The sequence below is a fragment of the Sinohyriopsis cumingii genome, chromosome 18, assembly GCF_028554795.1.
Source record: "Sinohyriopsis cumingii isolate HCF-2022 chromosome 18, ASM2855479v2, whole genome shotgun sequence".
NCBI classification, from domain to species: domain Eukaryota; kingdom Metazoa; phylum Mollusca; class Bivalvia; order Unionida; family Unionidae; genus Sinohyriopsis; species Sinohyriopsis cumingii.
This window is the reverse complement of record NC_142978.1, coordinates 97575542-97598779: the sequence shown is the minus strand read 5'-3', so window position 1 is coordinate 97598779 and position 23238 is coordinate 97575542. Positions and strand designations below refer to the sequence as shown.

The 23238-nt window shown below is 34.4% G+C and overlaps 1 protein-coding gene across 2 annotated transcripts in view; it reads left to right on the top strand.

The window, feature by feature from the left end:
- LOC149777557 (F-box only protein 21-like) overlaps positions 1–23238 on the top strand; it is a 55533-nt gene that overhangs the window by 18302 nt on the left and 13993 nt on the right. For both annotated transcript variants that reach the window (XM_089942162.1, XM_089942163.1), the window contains exons 5-10: positions 261–397; positions 2468–2601; positions 4210–4351; positions 5384–5563; positions 11365–11487; positions 19166–19236. In XM_089942162.1, coding sequence (XP_089798288.1) covers positions 261–397; positions 2468–2601; positions 4210–4351; positions 5384–5563; positions 11365–11487; positions 19166–19236 — 787 coding nt within the window. The remainder of the gene's footprint in view (positions 1–260; positions 398–2467; positions 2602–4209; positions 4352–5383; positions 5564–11364; positions 11488–19165; positions 19237–23238) is intronic.

Genomic DNA, 23238 nt, shown 5'->3' with positions numbered 1-23238 from the left:
AGCCAAATGTTTTACTTCAAGGTAATCCAGTTGAATGTTACTAAATTTTCTTATAGCAATTAAATCCACCAGCATTTAAAAATCTTATTAGTAAGAAGGTGGGAAAGATTAATTTACCTGATTTTCTTATGACATTTAAATCCACCATAATTTAACAACTTTAATTATAAGAAGGGGAAAATACTTATTCACCTGATTTTCTTGTAACATTTAAATTCACTGGTATTTAAAAACCTTTATGTTTTATTTTTATTTAACAGATATTACAGAAGATGTGTGGAGTATAGGTCAGTGCCGTTCAGTTATTGACTGTCTTAATACTGTCCTATTCCAGCATCATGAATTTCATGGTAATAAAGATGACTATTACAACCAAACAAACTCCTACATTGACAAGGTAAAATGATATACTGTGTATATTCACATATAGATCAGATAAAGACAAAGTCCTACAGTGACAAGGTAAAATGATATACTGTGTATATTCACTATTTACATGGTAGAGGCTTAAATGCTGTGACAAGACCAGGTAAAAACCAACTAGCAGTCAATTTTCCAAAATAAAAATGTATTTCCCCAAAGTATAAATGTCAAACAAAGTGAAGGAATTAAAAATGACTTAGAGTATTATATGAATTCCTAGAATTTCTAAGTGTGTTATCAATTTAATGATAATCCAGAAAAGTTCCAAAGGTATTAAGAATGACGATTCTCATGTGCCAAATGTGCTAGCACCAGTGAAGGAACACTGTTTTAATTATTGAAAAGTTTTACTTAAAGGTAATCCATTGACATTTGAATGTCACTAAAGTCCTTGCATGTTTCACATAGAATTACCAATGATTATAATATTGTCATTCGCCCAAATGACTCAAATAAAAACTATATTATAAAATAATATATGTACGTCCATAACAACTTATAAGTCAGATCCAAACAAACTCTTACACAGACAAGATAAAATAATATACTGTATATATTAATTTATAAGTCAAATTCCATAGACAAGATAAAATGTTATAGTATATATATTCATTTATAAGTCAAATTCCATAGCCAAGGTAAAATGATATAGTATATATATATATTAAAAGTCACATCCCATAGACAAGGTAAAATGTTATACAGTATATATTCATTTATGGGTCAGATTCAACAGCAAACAACATAGGCCCTGTGACATCACCTAATGCTCTGGGAGATCAGTGTCTATGTTGTTTGTTCTACTGATTACTCCAAAGAAACTGCTTGGACCCAGATCTGCCAACACTTAATGCAAAATTAGATCTGGATCAATATTTGATTGATATACAGTACTTATTAGCTGTAGTGCCTTACAGCTCCATGACTCAGAATAACTTCAGAACAATAGTTTCATCGAACCAGTTTATTTGCAAATTTTACGATTTTGTTTTGAGCTTACTCACATTATCACATGTTTTATCATAATGGCACTCCAGTGAAAAATGTGATATTGATGAATAAGTTTTTTGGGTAATTAAACAAAGTATAGCACTTAGATTGTAACTATATCTATTAGGGCTGTTCCATTTAAGTATACATGGCACCCAGGGAAGGCAGTTTTTAACAAATATATGCCATGGTACTTTGATTCTACAGAGTTCATATTAAAATGATAAGAAAATTCTAAATTGCATCTATCGGTGAGTACCCCATATTAAAAGTGCCTTTCATGGGTCTCATGTATATTTACTGGAACAGCCCTTAATGTTAGTACATTGATGAACCAACACTGATATTGATGAGCAAGTTAAATTAATTGGGTAATTACACATATTATTGGCTTTCAGATTTTAACTACATCTATTAGTTTTAGTGCATTGATGAACCAACAATGAAATTTTCTAAATTTCCAACATCTTACATAAAAGTAGATTTTCTTAAAATGTTCTAAACTTGTTATACATGTAGCTTGGCAATCAAAATAGGGATATTGTCCAAAATTTAAAATAGCACAATATTGTTTATATTTCTTCAAAGCTAAAACGAAAAATTCATAGCAAATAACCATGAGGTTTTGATTCAGTCATAAAACACATAAAGAATGTTTTGAATTATAATATTTTAACACACCATCAAGTTTTTGTAGATCATAAATTTCACAGTTGTCACAATTTGTCTATTGAGACAATACAGGTTTCCAATTAGTCTGTAATTATAAAGAATATAATTTGTGTTATCTGAATTCAAATATTTGGTTGTGAAAATTGTGTGCTTTGTATGAAAATATTGTAGGAGAATTAGTCTTGATAACACAATTTATGACATAAATATATACAAGTGTTTCTCCAGCTTTGTTTTCACTGTGTTTGCATCTTAACATAGGCCTGGAACTGTAACTAAAATATTTTCTTTAATTTCAGTAGTTACTATAACCAACACATATAGCTTGCTACATGGCATATACACATTTATAACTTACATATATGGTCATTTCTGATTTCAGGTACTGCAGAGTAAGACTGGTATTCCGATCTCTCTCTCAGTTGTTTATAGTGCTGTGGCTAAGAGACTTGGTGTAGTTTGTGAACCAGTCAATTTTCCTGCTCATTTCTTACTCAGTTGGAAAGAACATCCCATGTAAGGTTATATTTATTTTTGTGTTTCATTTAAGTTCAGTTGAACCAGTACATAATTTGTTGAAGGTCTTTTTTCACTGAGTCATCAAAAGTTGACTGGTTTTAGCTTTACTGACCAGACAGTAAGAATGTAGGGAATTGCCTGTTATCCATTATCCGCTCATGCATCAGCTTGCTATTGCTGCTCCTACTAAATGACTTCAATGATTGCACAGTTTCATCCCAAGGTCTCAATCATCATAAAAGATGGTAATGCTACTCAGAAATCCACAGTGGCCATTTTGAATATCTTTTTATTGCTAATCCTCTTGAATGGTTGGTCATTTTAACATATTGTTTTCACGAAAACATTTCTTGTGATTTCTAGTTGGTTCTTAATCAAAATGGTGCTGGTCTGACATCCAGCCGGTCAACTTGAAAGTTTTGTTTTCACTACAGAACCAAAAGGCTTATCATGATGGCGTTATTACCACAAGACTTCTAATAATTTCTAATTGGTCTTGAATGAAATTGGTGCCAATTTGACACTCAATATAGCACCCATTTTGAATATCATGTTATCGGTACACCTTCTGAAAGAATGGCCATATTGACATGGATATTTCCGGATATTTCACCAGTTGATTTGCTTTGACATTTGGGTAGGTCGTACAGTATGGTTGCCATGATAGCCATCTTGAATATCTTGTTAGAGCTACATTGGGGAAATGGATGGTCATATGACATAGAGTTTTCACCAAGAGACTTCTAATGATAGTCAGTTCATCCTATATGAAAAAGATGCTGGTACTACATTTAATATGGCTGCCACAGCAGCCAGTTTGAAAATCATGTTATCACAGAGGAATATTAAAAAGGTTTTCACCACTTAGCAGTTAAAAAAGAAGAAATGGTCTTATCATGGATTTCTGGGTAGTCATTTTGCCTAGTAGAACATCAGTCACTTCAAGGGACACCTGTTTCTTTTAGTCATTTTAATATTCACAAAAGCTATACAATATTTATCGCAAGAGTTAGAAGAAAAAGAACAATTATCGTAGTCGGGATGATGACCCAAACAAATTTGTCTTATGAGTCGAGCATGATTCTTAGATTCTGTTATTACAAAGACTTGGCATTACTCTGTAATGCTGCTGTTTGGTTTGTCTTATGTGTAAGAGTGGTACTTGTAAGACAGACAGACTGACAGACATGCATACAGATAGACAGATGGAAGAGACTCATTTATTGGTGTTTTATGATGCATAGTCAGAAAAGAATACTGGTGCCTTGATGAGTTGTGAACCCTGTCTCACCCTTGTGTGCACATGCAGGATGATATCACATTTTTATGTTATGGTCAAACAAGACCAGTCGAGACATTTAAAATTATGTAATCATATAATTGATTTAGTTTCTGTGCACATTGTTTTGGCTCACTGAATCCAATACAAAAATAAAACATGTTCTGACACTGTAATAAATATCCATCTTGCAGAGTCAATGCAGCCAAGTCCAGTATCAAATTCAAAATAATTTGGTGCCTTCAAATCCCACCATAATATTATGTCTAGGTAGTCGTTGTATTGAGGTGATGATAGAAATCAATGTATTATGTATCTTTCCTCAGGTTTAGTCCAGAACTGATGTATACCTACATAGATGTTTTCAATGGTGGTAAATTATTGAGTTTTTCTGACCTGCCCAGGGAATTGAGCACTCCAGCCAATATCATTGACAGGGAGAGCTTAAAAGTAACAAGTCCAAGCCAGGTACCAGTGCTTTTATTTATTTATAAAAATATTAATCTTTTGCTTGTCATGAAGGCTAGACACTGTATATCACTACTATAGATGTGCTTAGATACATACATGCTACTGTCACCTAACAGAAATAGTTAATTGAAATTTTACTTGGAGCTTGAGAGAACCTACATTGATTACTTCATGCACTAATTAGTTAACAGTAGCATAAGTCATGATGTACATAATGCTTTGTTGGAAAAAATGTGTGATGTTTTAAGAGAACAAGAAATTTGTACCAAGAATAGAAAACTTGTACTAGGTTATATCAGTGTTTGGAGAGAATATGAAATCTGTACTAAGTTATATCTGTGTTTGGAGAGAATAGGAAGTGTGTACAAAGTTATATCTGTGTTTGGAGAGAATAAGAAACCTGTTCTAAGTTATATCTGTGTTTGGCGAGAATTGGAAATCTGTACTAAGTTACATCTGTGTTCGAAAAGAGTAGGAACTTGTGTTAGGTTATATCTATGTTTTAAGAAAACCAGAAATTTGCATTTGGTTATATTCATGTTTTGAGACATTAGGAAAATTTTACTCGTTTATATCAATGTTTTGTGAGAATAGAAAACAGTACCAAGGTATATCTATGTGAGAAGCTAAATTACTATTCAATATGACATGTACATGTAAAAAAATCTAATGACATTTAATTATTAAATTTAATATGTAGGCTGTATTAAATATGACAAGGACAGGCAAAGTAACACTGAGGCAATATCTTCCATGAATTAAATATGACAATGGATATCCATCAGCCAAATGAATTTAGAAATTCCATTGAAATTATTAACAATAATTATGTTTTTTCTTCTGTTTATTCAGATACAAATGATATGCAGTTTTTGAGCTAAGGTTAGATTTTGAGCCATCCTAATACTTTTAGCAGAAAAGTTGAGAGTGGGCTAATTAATTATGAGACAAAGATGTTTACAAAATGTTGATATAGTCATGGGTTTATTGTCAGATAACATGGTAATTACACTTACTTGCTTGTTGTAGGTTTTTGAGAGGATGGTAAGAAATCTGGTTGGTATTGGCCGTCAGCAAGGAAGAATGGGAGACAGTTTATTATGCCTGAGAAATGCACTGGAACTTTTCCTCATTATTTGTCCGAATGACTTGGACATGAGGCTTTTGCAGGTCCGTGTCAACCTCCACCTTAACATCAACCTCCCAGATGTAAGTTGGTTTCCTAAATGCAAAATACTTATGAAGCCGCATGTGGTCAGACTATTTAATTGAGCAAGAACTGGTGGAATGGGAGACATACTGCTAGTTTGCAAAGAAATAAAACAAGTCATTATAACAGGTCAAAATTATTTGTAGGCAAGGCAGCTTAAAAGTGAACCTCTCTTATATTTGAATCAGGGATTCCATTTACACAACGTTTTTGTCCAAAATCACACTTTTTATGCAGACTCACCCTGTAGTTAAATTTCCCAATTTCAGTCAACCCTGTGATATTGTATTTTTTTAAAACTTCTGTTGATATAGGCATACATGTATTTGATTGCTGTCATAGGTCGATTGATGCTTTTCTTCTTCTAGAGACCATATATATAAGCAGGTTGTACCCTAATTAAGTGTAATTGTCAGATAATTGACTCTTAGGTAGACCATGTTTGTAGATTAAATGAATAATTTTATTTATCTCTGACATGGTTTTGAAAGACCATTTTGTTTTGGATGAGGTTAAAGTAAACTCGGCACTGATTGATTCCACCAAAAATTGACAGTAATTTCATTTCTATACAGTATCCTGAATATTAACTGAGCTGTGTTGGAAGGTGTTTCTTGTGGTCATAGTTCATATATTAACTGATCTGCAATGGAAGATGTTATGTGTGGTCATAGTTCATATATTAACTGATCTATGATGGAAGGTGTTATGTGTGGTCATAGTTCATATATTAATTGATCTGTGATGGAAGGTGTTATGTGTGGTAATAGTTCATGTATTAACTGATCTGGGATGGAAGATGTTACATGTGGTCATAGTTCATATATTAACTGATCTGTGATGGAAGATGTTACGTGTGGTCATAGTTCATATATTAACTGATCTATGATGGAATGTGTTACATGTGGTAATAGTTCATATATTAACTGATCTGTGGTGGAAGATGTTATGTGTGGTCATTATTCATATATTAATTGATCTGTTATGGAAGGTGTTACTTGTGGTCATAGTTCATATATTAACAGATCTGTGGTGGAAGATGTTACATGTGGTCATTGTTCATATATTAACTGATCTATGATGGAATGTGTTACATGTGGTAATAGTTCATATATTAACTGATCTGTGGTGGAAGATGTTACATGTGGTCATAGTTCATATATTAATTGATCTATGATGGAATGTGTTACATGTGGTAATAGTTCATATATTAACCGATCTATGATGGAATGTGTTACGTGTGGTCATAGTTCATATATTAACTGATCTGTGATGGAAGATGTTACGTGTGGTCATAGTTCATATATTAACTGATCTGTGATGGAAGATGTTACGTGTGGTCATAGTTCATATATTAACTGATCTATGATGGAATGTGTTACGTGTGGTCATAGTTCATATATTAACTGATCTATGATGGAATGTGTTACGTGTGGTCATAGTTCATATATTAACTGATCTGTGATGGAATGTGTTATGTGTGGTAATAGTTCATGTATTAACTGATCTGGGATGGAAGATGTTACATGTGGTCATAGTTCATATATTAACTGATCTGTGATGGAAGATGTTACGTGTGGTCATAGTTCATATATTAACTGATCTGCAATGGAAGATGTTATGTGTGGTCATTATTCATATATTAATTGATCTGTTATGGAAGGTGTTACTTGTGGTCATAGTTCATATATTAACAGATCTGTGATGGAAGATGTTACGTGTGGTCATAGTTCATATATTAACTGATCTATGATGGAATGTGTTACGTGTGGTCATAGTTCATATATTAACTGATCTATGATGGAATGTGTTACGTGTGGTCATAGTTCATATATTAACTGATCTGTGATGGAATGTGTTATGTGTGGTCATAGTTCATATATTAATTGATCTGTGATGGAAGATGTTACGTGTGGTCATAGTTCATATATTAATTGATCTATGATGGAATGTGTTACATGTGGTAATAGTTCATATATTAACTGATCTGTGATGGAAGATGTTACGTGTGGTCATAGTTCATATATTAACTGATCTGTGATGGAATGTGTTATGTGTGGTAATAGTTCATGTATTAACTGATCTGGGATGGAAGATGTTACATGTGGTCATAGTTCATATATTAACTGATCTGTGATGGAAGATGTTACGTGTGGTCATAGTTCATATATTAACTGATCTGCAATGGAAGATGTTATGTGTGGTCATTATTCATATATTAATTGATCTGTTATGGAAGGTGTTACTTGTGGTCATAGTTCATATATTAACAGATCTGTGATGGAAGATGTTACGTGTGGTCATAGTTCATATATTAACTGATCTATGATGGAATGTGTTACGTGTGGTCATAGTTCATATATTAACTGATCTATGATGGAATGTGTTACGTGTGGTCATAGTTCATATATTAACTGATCTGTGATGGAATGTGTTATGTGTGGTCATAGTTCATATATTAATTGATCTGTGATGGAAGATGTTACGTGTGGTCATAGTTCATGTATTAACTAATCTGTGATGGAAGATGTTACATGTGGTCATAGTTCATATATTAATTGATCTATGATGGAATGTGTTACATGTGGTAATAGTTCATATATTAACTGATCTGTGATGGAAGATGTTACGTGTGGTCATAGTTCATATATTAACTGATCTGTGATGGAAGATGTTACGTGTGGTCATAGTTCATATATTAACTGATCTATGAGGGAATGTGTTACGTGTGGTCATAGTTCATATATTAACTGATCTATGATGGAATGTGTTACGTGTGGTCATAGTTCATATATTAACTGATCTGTGATGGAAGATGTTACATGTGGTCATAGTTCATATATTAACTGATCTGTGATGGAAGATGTTACGTGTGGTAATAGTTCATATATTAACTGATCTGTGATGGAAGGCATTATGTGGATTCATAGTTCATATCATGTACACTTATTTAAAAATGTATGGACCTAATAGTAGAGAAGGAGATAATGCATGTGCAGATTGTCTCCAGGGCATGTGATTGCATGAATTCCCCCTAAAAATATCTAGTCCCATGTTGGAAATGTGATTGTATGAATCCCCCTAAATGTAATGAATTCCTAAGTTTGAATGTGATTGTATGAATACCACCCTAATTGTAATGAATTCCTAATTTTGAATGTGATTGTATGAATCCCCCCTAAATTTAATGAATTCCTATTTTTGAATGTGATTGTATGAATCCCCCTAAATGTAATGAATTCCTAATTTTGAATGTGATTGTATGAATCACCCCTAAATATAATGAATTCGTAATTTTGAATGTGATTGTATGAATCACCCCTAAATGTAATGAATTCCTAATTTTGAATGTGATTGTATGAATCGCCCCTAAATATAATGAATTCCTAAGTTTGAATGTGATTGTAATAGGCTTGTTTGATTAACTTTCTATCCATTGCATTTGACATACAATGCATGATTTCTTTGATTGACTTTCTTTTCATTGCATTTGACATACAATGCATGATTTCTTTGATTGACTTTCTATTCATTGCATTTGATATACTATGCATGGTTTCTTGGACTGACTCCTGTCCATCGTATTTGATATTCTCTGCATGGTTTTACCATACATTTTCTATCTCTGAGCCATTTGAGAAATACACTGAGGGTCACAATGCCCTTCTGGAAAAATGTCATAGCAGAAGCTCAGTTAGTAGATAATTTGGGTTGAATGGACAATTATTAAAGTCTCATTCGTTTGAGTGATGTTGATGTAATTATTCAGACAAGTAGTTCACAAAAATGGTATCTTATCATGAAAGCAAACCCTTGGGAAGGTTTTTAAAAAAACTTGGTCCTGGCTGGTTTACACATAACATTGTGTGATGTTGACGACGTTCCTTATCTTTAGCATACAGGTTCAAAACTTGTTTGCTGTAGATGAAAAGATTTTGATTTGCGCAGTCTTTGTCCATAGTCTCATTTTAATTTTTCAGCTGCAGCTAATTCTAAACAATTTTTAAACCACTCTAAGAAAATCATGGAATTAATATTGTCATCCTATATAGTGTTACACATTTTCTTTATAATCAAAAAGGGATTGATGGATTAATCACTGTTAATTTGAGGAACTGTTAGGAAAAATGCCAAATAAGTCAGCTCATTAAATGGGTAAAGGATTATTTTTAATTAGTTAATAGCAAGGATGACACCAGTTATAAAATAATCGTTGCCAGTACTGTAAAAACTGTCATAAGCAACCTCTGCTATGAGTGACCACCTGTAATTTCTGACCACAGTCATAATGCACGAATCGATTTTATTATATAAACGCTCTTTCATGAGTTACCAACTGCTGAATGCAAGCAGAGATCACAATATCTTGGCAAAATATGCATTTTGACTCTGCTATGAATGACCACTTTGCAAAAATGGGGATAAATTCCACTGAGCTTTGTGTAATCTAATGACTGCTAATACTCAAAACAAAAACAAAAGAAGCTGGCTAACGTTATCTGAATTTTTTTTATTTTTTTTATTTTTATACATTATTGTAAACCAAGCTAAAGTATCTGTAGAATACACGTAGCCTGGGTCCAGGCCATATCCTAGCTGCAAGTAGGACCCAGTATCCAGCTCTATGAATGACCGCATCACGAGAACTGAGACATATACCAATGACTTTATGTAATCATTTGTAACAATGATCACTTGAATAATAAGGATTATTCTGATCAGAAACTTGCATTCATGAAAAGAAAAAAAAGAAAGGATTCTGGCTCCTGATAGTACAGTCCATAAACTGGGCTAATGTACATGTCGTGAATTGCCATTGTAGCGCTGAAATTAGGTAGTGGTTGTGTGTTTTGTTTGTCTTTAGAGTTAATCTGTATGCCTGGGGGTAAATATGGTCTTTGTCTATTAAACCAACAAGTGGGAATCATTTGTGGTATTCAGTTGATAGTGTTTTTATATATATTCCTGATTTTACAGTGATTACATCCCAGGCACCAAGTTGTCATCTGTTACACTTTGTTTATTGAGTTAATTCCTGTGTGTCTTCTTTGAATTAAGCCATTGACTTTTGTCTCTGTGCAAATGATTCTGTTTCTGGATGAGATAACTGTTTCTTTTTATTTCATTAATTGTTAGATATGCAATGCACATGTATAGATTTTTCATATTTTCCCAAAGTCTAGTCAAAACCGTCTTTGCAGTTGATTTTAAAAACTGTGCACTAATGATGTTAACACCTAGTACCTTAATAACAATGGAAGAACCTCCAACCAAAATGAGAAATTTTAATGCTGGAGAAAACAGTTATTTAACTGAAAGAAGTGAAGACAAGCAGACCATTTGCAAAATAGCGGTTTGAATGTTGGTAAAACAAATTTAGGGTGTTAAAAAGAAGAAGTAAATCAGAAATGATTTCATATGCTAATACATGTGCGTGTGATCTTCAGATGTAAATGTGATTTCATGTTTAATGATGGAAGTTTATCTGTATTTGCTATATAAATGTATACAATATTTTAGCAAGAACTTCTAATAAAGAATAGAATATGTACAGTGATTGTGGTTATTTTTCATTAAATTGTTATGGAACTGGACCTTGTAAACTGGTCTTTCTGTACAAACCTGTTATGAGAGACCACCTGTCTTGAGAGACCGTTTTTTGTTAGCAGAATGGGTGGTCTCTCATAACAGATTTTACTGTACTCACAACATAGTCTTTATTTCTTGCTTACTTCCCCAGTTCATGCTGTACTTTGCTTTCTGGTCATTTTTCTTAATATACTTTTTGTCCTAATATTAGGTGATGGACAGCTTACAGAGGATAGCAGATGGTGACCAGGCTAGGATGGGACTAGTAGCATATTTGATGCAAACCACCCAAGTACAGATGACACAAAATCAAGAGAACAAGGAAAACAAGGAGGTCAGTTGTTTCACATAGAGAGCAATGTTGTGTTTAGATACACAACCAGATTTTTCAGGAATAATCACAATACACGTTCACAGTCATCTCTGTTTAGCTCATAGATCTTAAACTTTTGGCCCTGAGAAACAGATCTCATTTTTAACCTCAAATTAAGTTCAGAATTCTTATTTCAAATTTAGTACAAGGCTTTACAATAAAAACTTTGGTCAAATTTAGTACAAGGATTTACATACAAATATTTTGGTCAAATTTAGTACAAAGCTTTAGATTAAAATCCTTTAGTCAAATTTACTATGAGGCTTTACGAACAAATACTTATGGTGAAATTTAGCATGAGGCATTACATAAAAATACTTTGGTCAAATTTAGTACAAGGCTTTACATACAAATACTTTGGTCAAATTTAGTACAAAGCTTTTACAATAAAAATGGATTAGTCAAATTTAGTTAAATGCTTTTCATAAAAATACTTCAGTAAAGTTTTATTTTCACAGTTTTCTATCCTAATCTTCTTACATTGAAAGATGGGGCCCCGAGTGGTCTAAAGCGCTCTCCATTACGGATCGCTGCCATCTCACCTCTGTCTGCATTGGTTCGAGTCTTGGATTCAGCCAATGTGGGTATGTGAGAAAGCTTGCCAGTAGCTTCTCATGGGTCGGTGGTTCTTTCTGAGGGTTTTCCCGGGTACTTCCTCCACCATTAATATTGGCCGCCAGTTATAGCCTATCGTGTGTTGAAAAATGGCATTAAACCCTACAACAACAACTACATTGAAAGACCCAATTTACTTTACCATTTATTTTCATCTTTAGATAATGTTTATGGTTGTGATATTTTAAGTGAACATTGTCTACCTTGCAAATCAGGCTCTCTCAAGCTAAAAACATGTTAGTCAAAGCTTTTGTTTTAATTTAGCATGAGAATTGCTGAAAAGATTTCTGCTTGCCATGGTGAATGTTAGATGATAAAGACCCAAATCCCATCAATTGTTGCTTATTGCTTGCCATGGTGAATGTTGGATGATAAAGACCCAAATCCCATCAATTGTTGCTTATTGCTTGCCATGGTGAATGTTGGATGATAAAGACCCAAATCCCATCAATTGTCACTTATTGCTTGCCATGGTGAATGTTGGATGATAAAGACCCAAATCCCATCAATTGTCGCTTATTGCTTGCCATGGTGAATGTTGGATGATAAAGACCCAAATCCCATCAATTGTCGCTTATTGCTTGCCATGGTGAATGTTGGATGATAAAGACCCAAATCCCATCAATTGTCGCTTATTGCTTGCCATGGTTAATGTTAGATGATAAAGACCCAGATCACATCAGTTGTCGCTTATTGCTTGCCATGGTGAATGTTAGATGATAAAGACCCAGATCCCATCAATTGTCGCTTATTGCTTGCCATGGTGAATGTTAGATGATAAAGACCCAGATCCCATCAGTTGTCGCTTATTGCTTGCCATGGTGAATGTTAGATGATAAAGACCCAAATCCCATCAATTGTTGCTTATTGCTTGCCATGGTGAATGTTGGATGATAAAGACCCAAATCCCATCAGTTGTTGCTTATTGCTTGCCATGGTGAATGTTGGATGATAAAGACCCAAATCCCATCAATTGTTGCTTATTGCTTGCCATGGTGAATGTTGAATGATAAAGACCCAAATCCCATCAATTGTTGCTTATTGCTTGCCATGGTGAATGTTGGATGATAAAGACCCAAATCCCATCAGTTGTTGCTTATTGCTTGCCATGGTTAATGTTGGATGATAAAGACCCAAATCCCATCAGTTGTTGCTTATTGCTTGCCATGGTTAATGTTGGATGATAAAGACCCAAATCCCATCAATTGTTGCTTATTGCTTGCCATGGTCCATCAATTGTCACTTATTGCTTGCCATGGTTAATGTTGGATGATAAAGACCGAAATCCCATCAATTGTCGCTTATTGCTTGCCATGGTGAATGTTAGATGATAAAGACCCAAATCCCATCAATTGTCGCTTATTGCTTGCCATGGTGAATGTTAGATGATAAAGACCCAAATCCCATCAGTTGTTGCTTATTGCTTGCCATGGTGAATGTTGGATGATAAAGACCCAAATCCCATCAATTGTTGCTTATTGCTTGCCATGGTGAATGTTGGATGATAAAGACCCAAATCCCATCAATTGTTGCTTATTGCTTGCCATGGTGAATGTTGGATGATAAAGACCCAAATCCCATCAGTTTTTGCTTATTGCTTGCCATGGTGAATGTTAGATGATAAAGACCCAAATCCCATCAGTTGTTGCTTATTGCTTGCCATGGTGAATGTTAGATGATAAAGACCCAAATCCCATCAGTTGTTGCTTATTGCTTGCCATGGTTAATGTTAGATGATAAAGACCCAAATCCCATCAATTGTTGCTTATTGCTTGCCATGTTTAATGTTGGATGATAAAGACCCAAATCCCATCAATTGTCGCTTATTGCTTGCCATGGTTAATGTTGGATGATAAAGACCCAAATCCCATCAATTGTTGCTTATTGCTTGCCATGGTGAATGTTGGATGATAAAGACCCAAATCCCATCAATTGTCACTTATTGCTTGCCATGGTGAATGTTGGATGATAAAGACCCAAATCCCATCAATTGTCGCTTATTGCTTGCCATGGTGAATGTTGGATGATAAAGACCCAAATCCCATCAATTGTCGCTTATTGCTTGCCATGGTGAATGTTGGATGATAAAGACCCAAATCCCATCAATTGTCGCTTATTGCTTGCCATGGTTAATGTTAGATGATAAAGACCCAGATCACATCAGTTGTCGCTTATTGCTTGCCATGGTGAATGTTAGATGATAAAGACCCAGATCCCATCAATTGTCGCTTATTGCTTGCCATGGTGAATGTTAGATGATAAAGACCCAGATCCCATCAGTTGTCGCTTATTGCTTGCCATGGTGAATGTTAGATGATAAAGACCCAAATCCCATCAATTGTTGCTTATTGCTTGCCATGGTGAATGTTGGATGATAAAGACCCAAATCCCATCAGTTGTTGCTTATTGCTTGCCATGGTGAATGTTGGATGATAAAGACCCAAATCCCATCAATTGTTGCTTATTGCTTGCCATGGTGAATGTTGAATGATAAAGACCCAAATCCCATCAATTGTTGCTTATTGCTTGCCATGGTGAATGTTGGATGATAAAGACCCAAATCCCATCAGTTGTTGCTTATTGCTTGCCATGGTTAATGTTGGATGATAAAGACCCAAATCCCATCAGTTGTTGCTTATTGCTTGCCATGGTTAATGTTGGATGATAAAGACCCAAATCCCATCAATTGTTGCTTATTGCTTGCCATGGTCCATCAATTGTCACTTATTGCTTGCCATGGTTAATGTTGGATGATAAAGACCGAAATCCCATCAATTGTCGCTTATTGCTTGCCATGGTGAATGTTAGATGATAAAGACCCAAATCCCATCAATTGTCGCTTATTGCTTGCCATGGTGAATGTTAGATGATAAAGACCCAAATCCCATCAGTTGTTGCTTATTGCTTGCCATGGTGAATGTTGGATGATAAAGACCCAAATCCCATCAATTGTTGCTTATTGCTTGCCATGGTGAATGTTGGATGATAAAGACCCAAATCCCATCAATTGTTGCTTATTGCTTGCCATGGTGAATGTTGGATGATAAAGACCCAAATCCCATCAGTTTTTGCTTATTGCTTGCCATGGTGAATGTTAGATGATAAAGACCCAAATCCCATCAGTTGTTGCTTATTGCTTGCCATGGTGAATGTTAGATGATAAAGACCCAAATCCCATCAGTTGTTGCTTATTGCTTGCCATGGTTAATGTTAGATGATAAAGACCCAAATCCCATCAATTGTTGCTTATTGCTTGCCATGTTTAATGTTGGATGATAAAGACCCAAATCCCATCAATTGTCGCTTATTGCTTGCCATGGTTAATGTTGGATGATAAAGACCCAAATCCCATCAATTGTTGCTTATTGCTTGCCATGGTTAATGTTGGATGATAAAGATCCAAATCTCATCAGTTGTTGCTTATTGCTTCTGCTTATGCTTGAAATCATGTTCTTTCTTGTTTCCTTACAAATATTCAATTTGCACATGCTTTTTTCATCAGTTAAGTGATTCTTTCAGTTTTCTCACATCAGAAAAGTATGCTGCAAACATTGTTCTGCCTGTTCTAGCTCTGTCTTCATCAGAGCTGAATACTTTTTGCACTTTATTTCTCTAACTTTGTATTAGGACAAGCTTTCCAGTGCCATCTTAATTGCCTGCCCTCTGGCTTAGAGTACTTTCAGTTTGACTCAGACCTTGGTTTTGAATTCTTTGACTCAGACCTTGGTTTTGAGCTCTTGGTGACTCATGTGTATGCAAGGGGATCACTGTATCCTGGCATAGACAACACTTGTAACCATTTGCACTGTGCCCAGTACCATCTTGAGCTGTTCTTTTTATCACTACCTCCACAGGAAATTTCTTTGTTGCCAGACTGACAAGCACTGTCTTCCTTCCTTAGTCTGACAGTGTCTTGGGAAGACCCAGCCTTTCATGCAGTGACAGAACTGTTCTTTAACCATCAGTCTCCATCAGTGGCATTTTTACAGTATTATAATGTGTATTGGTCTCTTTAAAAAAAAACACATAAATACTGGCCTTTTTTTCTATAATCTTTTTGAGTCATTGACTCTATACATGGTTTTTAAAGGAAGGTTAAAGTCCATTTGGAAAAATCAAGGATCAGTGACCAATTTAACTTTTTAGCAAAGATTCCCAGTAAGATATTGCATTCTCCCTACTTGTTCAAAAGCCTGCAAATGCAGGTTTTCCATCCAAGTCCAGAAATTTTAAACCTGCATGCCTGCTATATATCAGGCAAGCCCACAGAAGAAATACTTCTCAGAACAAGTGGAGGACAGAATTGCTTGGACAGAAAGGCACACCACTTTGAAAACCAGTGTAGGGGAAATTGAGTTTTCTTCCGGTGGTTCAAACAGAAAAAACATCTCTCCATTAAGAAGTCTCAATGCTGCAAGTAGCAAACCTCGTCCATTGCCACTTTGAGGAGATAACATTAGATCACATCACAATCCAGAGCTCCTGTTGCACAATTTAACCCTTTACCTCATAAATGTATGTTTTCTTAGGCAGTCGATATATATGTACTAATGTTACATAGAGCAATGCACTATAAATAAAACACCTATTACCTAGTTGATTCCATACACATAGACTTGTCTGTGGGCTGTTATAGCTGTATAGTACATGTTAAATTCAACATCAATTTTAAACATTTTACATTTTTTGTACACATTTATTATGTATAGAAATATTTAGGAGTAAAATCTGATCATTATATCTGTTTAATTATTTTTGATGTGCTTTAAAATTTTTAGCGAACTCATTCACTGTCAAGCCAGTGAAGTCGTGTGACCAGCCATCGCTGCCATTTCTCATACTCGAAATTTACATGTTCTTTATGTTTACATCACTAAATCATCGGTATTTGATAAATTATAAAAACTCATTGTTGCCTAAATCAGTATTGGAACCTTTATCCGAGTCATTGAAGCTTTCATAGTAGTGATTTTACTTGTGCACACTCCAGGAAAGTACTGACCGAAATCTGCTACCTCCATTTTGGAGAGTGGAGAATCGGACCCCATTACTTTAAATAGCAGATTACTACTAGAGTTTAAACAGCGACCACATGATCTGGCATGATGGTCATTCAAATCAATGAATGTAGTACCTAAGAAGGGAATTTCCCTGAAGGTGTTGCTATGATAACCGGCTGAAAATGGCTGATGTTTACAGCGGGCGTCTAAAGGCGCTTCCATGAGAATAGTGTAGAGGCATCAAAAGACGCTTCCATGAAAATATTTAGAGGAGTCCAAAGGCACTTCTGTGAGAATCAGGTAGAGGCATCTAAAGCTGCTTACATGAGGTAAAGGGTTAAGACATGTTAAAACATCACAGAATGGAGTATGTAGGCTAGATCTAAAACCTCCACATGTTTCTTGCAAACATTGACTTGTTTCAGTCATAGTATTCTGCTTTTTGCCCCGTAATATAATCGTCACTGGGTTATGATGTAATTGGATTAGAAACCTTCACACCACTGTCTTGAGCCTATATGACTAACCTCTCGTACAAAACCTACTTACTAGTCACTCTAGCTGGAATAGGCAGAGTCAATGATATACGTATCTTGTTTGGCTGACTCAGAATATTCGTGTTGGTTCAGTTTAACTCTTGATGGCTTCTGCTGCCATTGTCAGGAACTGGCTCCCACTCATGAGGAATTAGATTTTTGTCTTGAGACCACTGCCTTCTATTGGATCTTATGTTCCAGGCACATCTACAGGATTGTGTCAGGGCTATAAATTTATGCCTAAAGCAGACTGAACCAATGAGAAGAGGGAGATCATGTTCATTCTCACCACTCTGATGGAAAGGTAGACAATATTTCTGTTCTGGCTTTGACATTCTGGATACGAGTTATTTGCTCAGCCTACAAGGCAATAACCCAAGACAGATTTAAGTTTTCATGCATTTCAGCTCAGAAGGTTAATACCGTCACCACCAGCATAGGTTATGAGCACAACTGCTTTCCAGCTGACATCATACAAGCTGTGAGATGGAAGTCATTCTCCTGTTTTGTCTCTCAGATTTTTCATCCCAAAGGGCTCAGTTTGACATGATGGGACCTTGATTAGCAGTACCCTACCTGGGTAATCAGCTGTTGCTTTATTGGGACAGTGTTTCTCTGTCTGCATCCATGCATGAACGAGATGCTAACTCTAGACCATATTTCACAGGACTCAAAGCTGCTCCAAATACATTAGAAGCTTTGTGGTGTAGGGATGTTACTTCCTCCTTCTTTTCTCTGTTCCACTAATGTATTATGATCAGGTAGTATATTTGAAGAAGAAGACAAGTTTTTGAGTAAAATATGTTTCTTTAGTAATACTTAACTGACCCTCCTAAGCCCTTCCCAGTGACATCAGTGTAAGAATGTGTACATCTGCTCCAGTAGTAACTGTTGCTTAATAGAATTCGGGTGTCATTCCCTTTTTCTACACTCCACTGACTTCCACCTTTGTAAGCTGATGACTTTAGCTTGATTTTTGAGGTTGTGCATGTACTTCTAACTTATTAAGACTGGTAAGTACTATCAAAGAAACATATTTTATTCAAAAAAATGTTTTATACTCCAAAACATTTCAAGGACTTTGTAGATTGTAATTATAATTTGTACAAAGCATGATATTAAAATAACCTATGTTAAGTTGAAACTTTACTCTTGTCAGGCCAAATTTGACAGTGCTACAGTTCATGTGTGATATTCCCGTTTGTTTGCATCCTTTTGGTGAGGCAACCATGTCATATGGTCACATTTCTAGTTTTTCCCTTCTTTTTGAAAAATTGAATGCCAGCCGTGGCTTGTCCTTATTACCCCCCAGTACAGTAATATATCAATTGTGACCGTGAAGGAATTTTTGTCTTCTTAAAATAGACACAAGATTTTGACACTCTTGGCATAATTACTTCATTGTTCTGAGATGTGTACGGAAAACACTTTAATGAAAAGAAAAGGATAAAACTGAAGTAATTTAGAGCATGTGTTGTTGAATTTCAGATAAAACCTAAATACAGGAGAGACAATGCAGATGTTGAATATGCTATAGGGATGATTATGCTACATAAAAGGTAGGTATCATGATTTGAAAATGTCTTCTCAACAATCTTGTACTCATTTATAAAACTGTCACAACAAGTACTTTACAACAGGCTCACAAAAAGGAATCAGAATTAAGGTTGATGGTAGAATTTATAAATTGTCTGCTGGATTGAGCCCTGTATTGGGCCCCATGATTACATTAGGAAGCTAATTTTGCTACTTATCTAATCCTGACCTATTAAGAAAGAAACAAATATGTATACAAAAGGAAGAAATTCATACCTGTTACTTTCATTTAACACCACTAGGTGGCTACCCATCAGTTGCATTTTGCTAGTTTAAGCTTTTGCTGTGATACAGTTTACATTGCTGAACATTGCATTTTTCTATCTAAGGAACTTTAAACTTGAATTCTGCCCCCATCCTTGTAGAAAGTCCAGATAATATTTTTTATTACTGTATTTGTTACATATTGGTATATTTTTTTTTCATTTTTCACAGTTTATGTACATGGTAACCTTGTATTCCAACATGGTACCACATTATGTTGCTTGACTGGTGCCATTAGCAATTTTTATCCTTGCCAAAAAATCAGTTCATGTGAGTCTAATGCCTACGTTGCCAGGGTGATTCAGTGCCCAGAGGGCATCTTCCATTTGTTTTGTGTAACAGTCGTCTATGTTGAAACTTCATTTTTGTACTTTATAGTAAAATATTTATACAGTGGTTTTATTGCAAATATTAGTGAAATGTCTTCTCATCCTTGAGGATATCTCTAAGGATCAATTCAGGGTTTTGCTGAAGCTAGTTTCTCCACATTGATGCATATCTGTGAAACAAAGCTCTTTATTTCACAAAGTATTAATTTAGTGTGGTTGCCTGCGATCACATTTATGATTATGTAGCTTGATTTAAGGTAGTATAATTATATAAAGTAATCAACAATATTTATAACAGTGTTCAACTGATCAATTGAAATGAGATCACCTGACCTAGGGCCCGCTAGATCTGATACACATGGGATCTGCATGCTTTTTAACTTTTATTTTATTTGATACAAGAGATGCAATTACTGTGACAATACAAAGGAGGCCGGCTTTTAATTCATTGCAACAATACAACAAATACTTCCACAAATCAGAAATCAGAATACAGTCAGTACTTAATTAGGTTCTCAGAGAAATGGTCACTGACATTTCTGTTACTTTAGATTGACACATTTTATGTTTGAATACAAGAGAGTGCATTATTTTATGATCATTACACTTCAACCTAACTAAATGATAAAACTAAAATACAAAATTTCACTAGATAAAAAACTTATTTAATTGGTTTTTATTTATTTAAGTACTGACTCCTGTAAGCGTAAGTAACATTTTCATTGATCAAAATTTCTTTGAATATTGTTACTTACAGTATACTAAGAATGTCATTTGGAAAGAAAATGTAAAAAAACAATTATGACTTATTAAAAAGTCGACAGTTTGATAATGTTGATTCAAATTTGCTGGTCCTATCTACCGTTTTTGAAGATAAAACAAGTGATATATCAAAGTTTCAGTTAGAAATTGTGATCATGATTTTCTTCAGGTTCAATAAATAGGGGTCAGTTTACTTGTAATTTTTAGTCAAATAATTTGATCCACACCTGACCTTGTGTTATAAGCGTGTTTGTGAGTTATCAGGGCATGAGTTATTGATTGGTGTGGTATGCTCTCAGTCAAAAGGGATGAGTTTATGATCAGTCCACTAACTTGATTAATATTTTTACATCCCTTTCGTCCTGGCCACACACAAATTCCTTCATTGTTGTGCAGTCCCATTCTGTCTCATCACTGGCCTTTCATTGTTAATGGAAACCATCAATTACATCATCAACCTGTTTGGACCAACCTTGTTAACAGTAACTGCTGCATATTTGGTTGACAGCTTCAAAACAATAAGTTCATCTCTGGTGAAAGACAGAAACAATCTTCATGCCCTTTTCTCTCAGCTGAGGATTGTGAGAAATCAGATCTCATGCCCTCCCAGTCTTGGTATGGATATTTTATTAATCTCATCCTTGATGGTCTCCCTCCCATGCATGAATTACACAGCTCACAGTTTGAACCCTGGCCAAATCATACCAAAGACTTATAAATATGGTTCTAACAGCTGTCTCACTAGGTGCTCAGCATTAAGAGGTTTTTTGTTAAGACTGGTCGGCCTGGTGTCAGGATAATGTGACTGGGTGGGACATCATGCTACATGTCTTCGGCATGATGCCCCAATATTAAACATCACTATAAATTGCCATACTACAGACATCATAGTGATATGACTGAATTTTTTTGAAAGCTATGTTAAAAATCCAGTCAAAGACAAAATCACTCTACTCTTTGACTTGAAGATTAAGAGATGAAACATGGTATTCTTGTACATCAGCACCAGAAGGTGTGTTGTATACCGCATCCTGTCTTTAAGATCAGGTCATAGCTAAATGTTTTCCAGACACTTTATAAGTTTAAAGCCTTTTGAGATTAAGGAACTAAAGTTGGTATATTTATACATCACTAGAATATGTGTATATTATACATCACTAGAATATGTGTATATTTATACATCACTAGAATATGTGTATATTTATACATCATAGAATATGTATTTATACATCACTAGAATATGTGTATATTTATACATCACTAGAATATGTATTTATACATCACTAGAATATGTATTTATACATCACTAGAATATGTGTATATTTATACATCACTAGAATATGTATATTATACATCACTATAATATGTGTATATTTATACATCACTAGAATATGTGTATATTTATACATCACTAGAATATGTATATTATACATCACTATAATATGTGTATATTTATACATCACTAAAATATGCGTATATTTATACATCACTAGAATATGTGTATATTATACATCACTAGAATATGTGTATATTATACATCACTAGAATATGTGTATATTTATACATCACTAGAATATGTGTATATTATACATCACTAGAATATGTGTATATTTATACATCACTAGAATATGTGTATATTTATACATCACTAGAATATGTGTATATTATACATCACTAGAATATGTGTATATTTATACATCACTAGAATATGTGTATATTTATACATCACTAGAATATGTGTACATTTATACACATCACTAGAATATGTGTATATTATACATCACTAGAATATGTGTACATTTATACATCACTAGAATATGTGTACATTTATACATCACTAGAATATGTGTATATTTATACATCACTAGAATATGTGTACATTTATACATCACTAGAATGTGTGTACATTTATACATCACTAGAATATGTGTACATTTATACATCACTAGAATATGTGTATATTTATACATCACTAGAATATGTGTATATTTATACATCACTAGAATATGTGTACATTTATACATCACTAGAATATGTGTACATTTATACATCACTAGAATATGTTTACATTTATACATCACTATAATATGTGTACATTTATACATCACTAGAATATGTGTACATTTATACATCACTAGAATATGTGTATATTTATACATCACTAGAATATGTGTTTTCAGCCAGATTGGGGTTGCTATCTTTTATGTGTAACAGCTCAATATTTTATTTTTTCAATCACATTTGCCTTTCTCTTTTATAATGAATGATGTGTATATCAGCACAAAAGGTGTGTCATGTACCTATCTGCAAGGTCAAGGTGATGCCTCAGTATTTTCCATTTTAATTGCACATTACTTTTCACTCTGTTAGTTTAAAGCCATTTGAGATTATTTGATAAAACCTGGCGTACATATATGTTATTACTAGAAGGTGTGTCATGTACCTAGGGCCTAACCGAGTAGATAATTTTCACCGAGTACCGAATCCGAGTATTTGGATGTACTATTTGCCAGATCCAGGCACGAACTGAGTAGTAGTTGTCAACCTTTTCTTGAATGATGGCTTTCACTGACAAATACATGTTGGGTATTATAGTACGAGAAAAGTGCA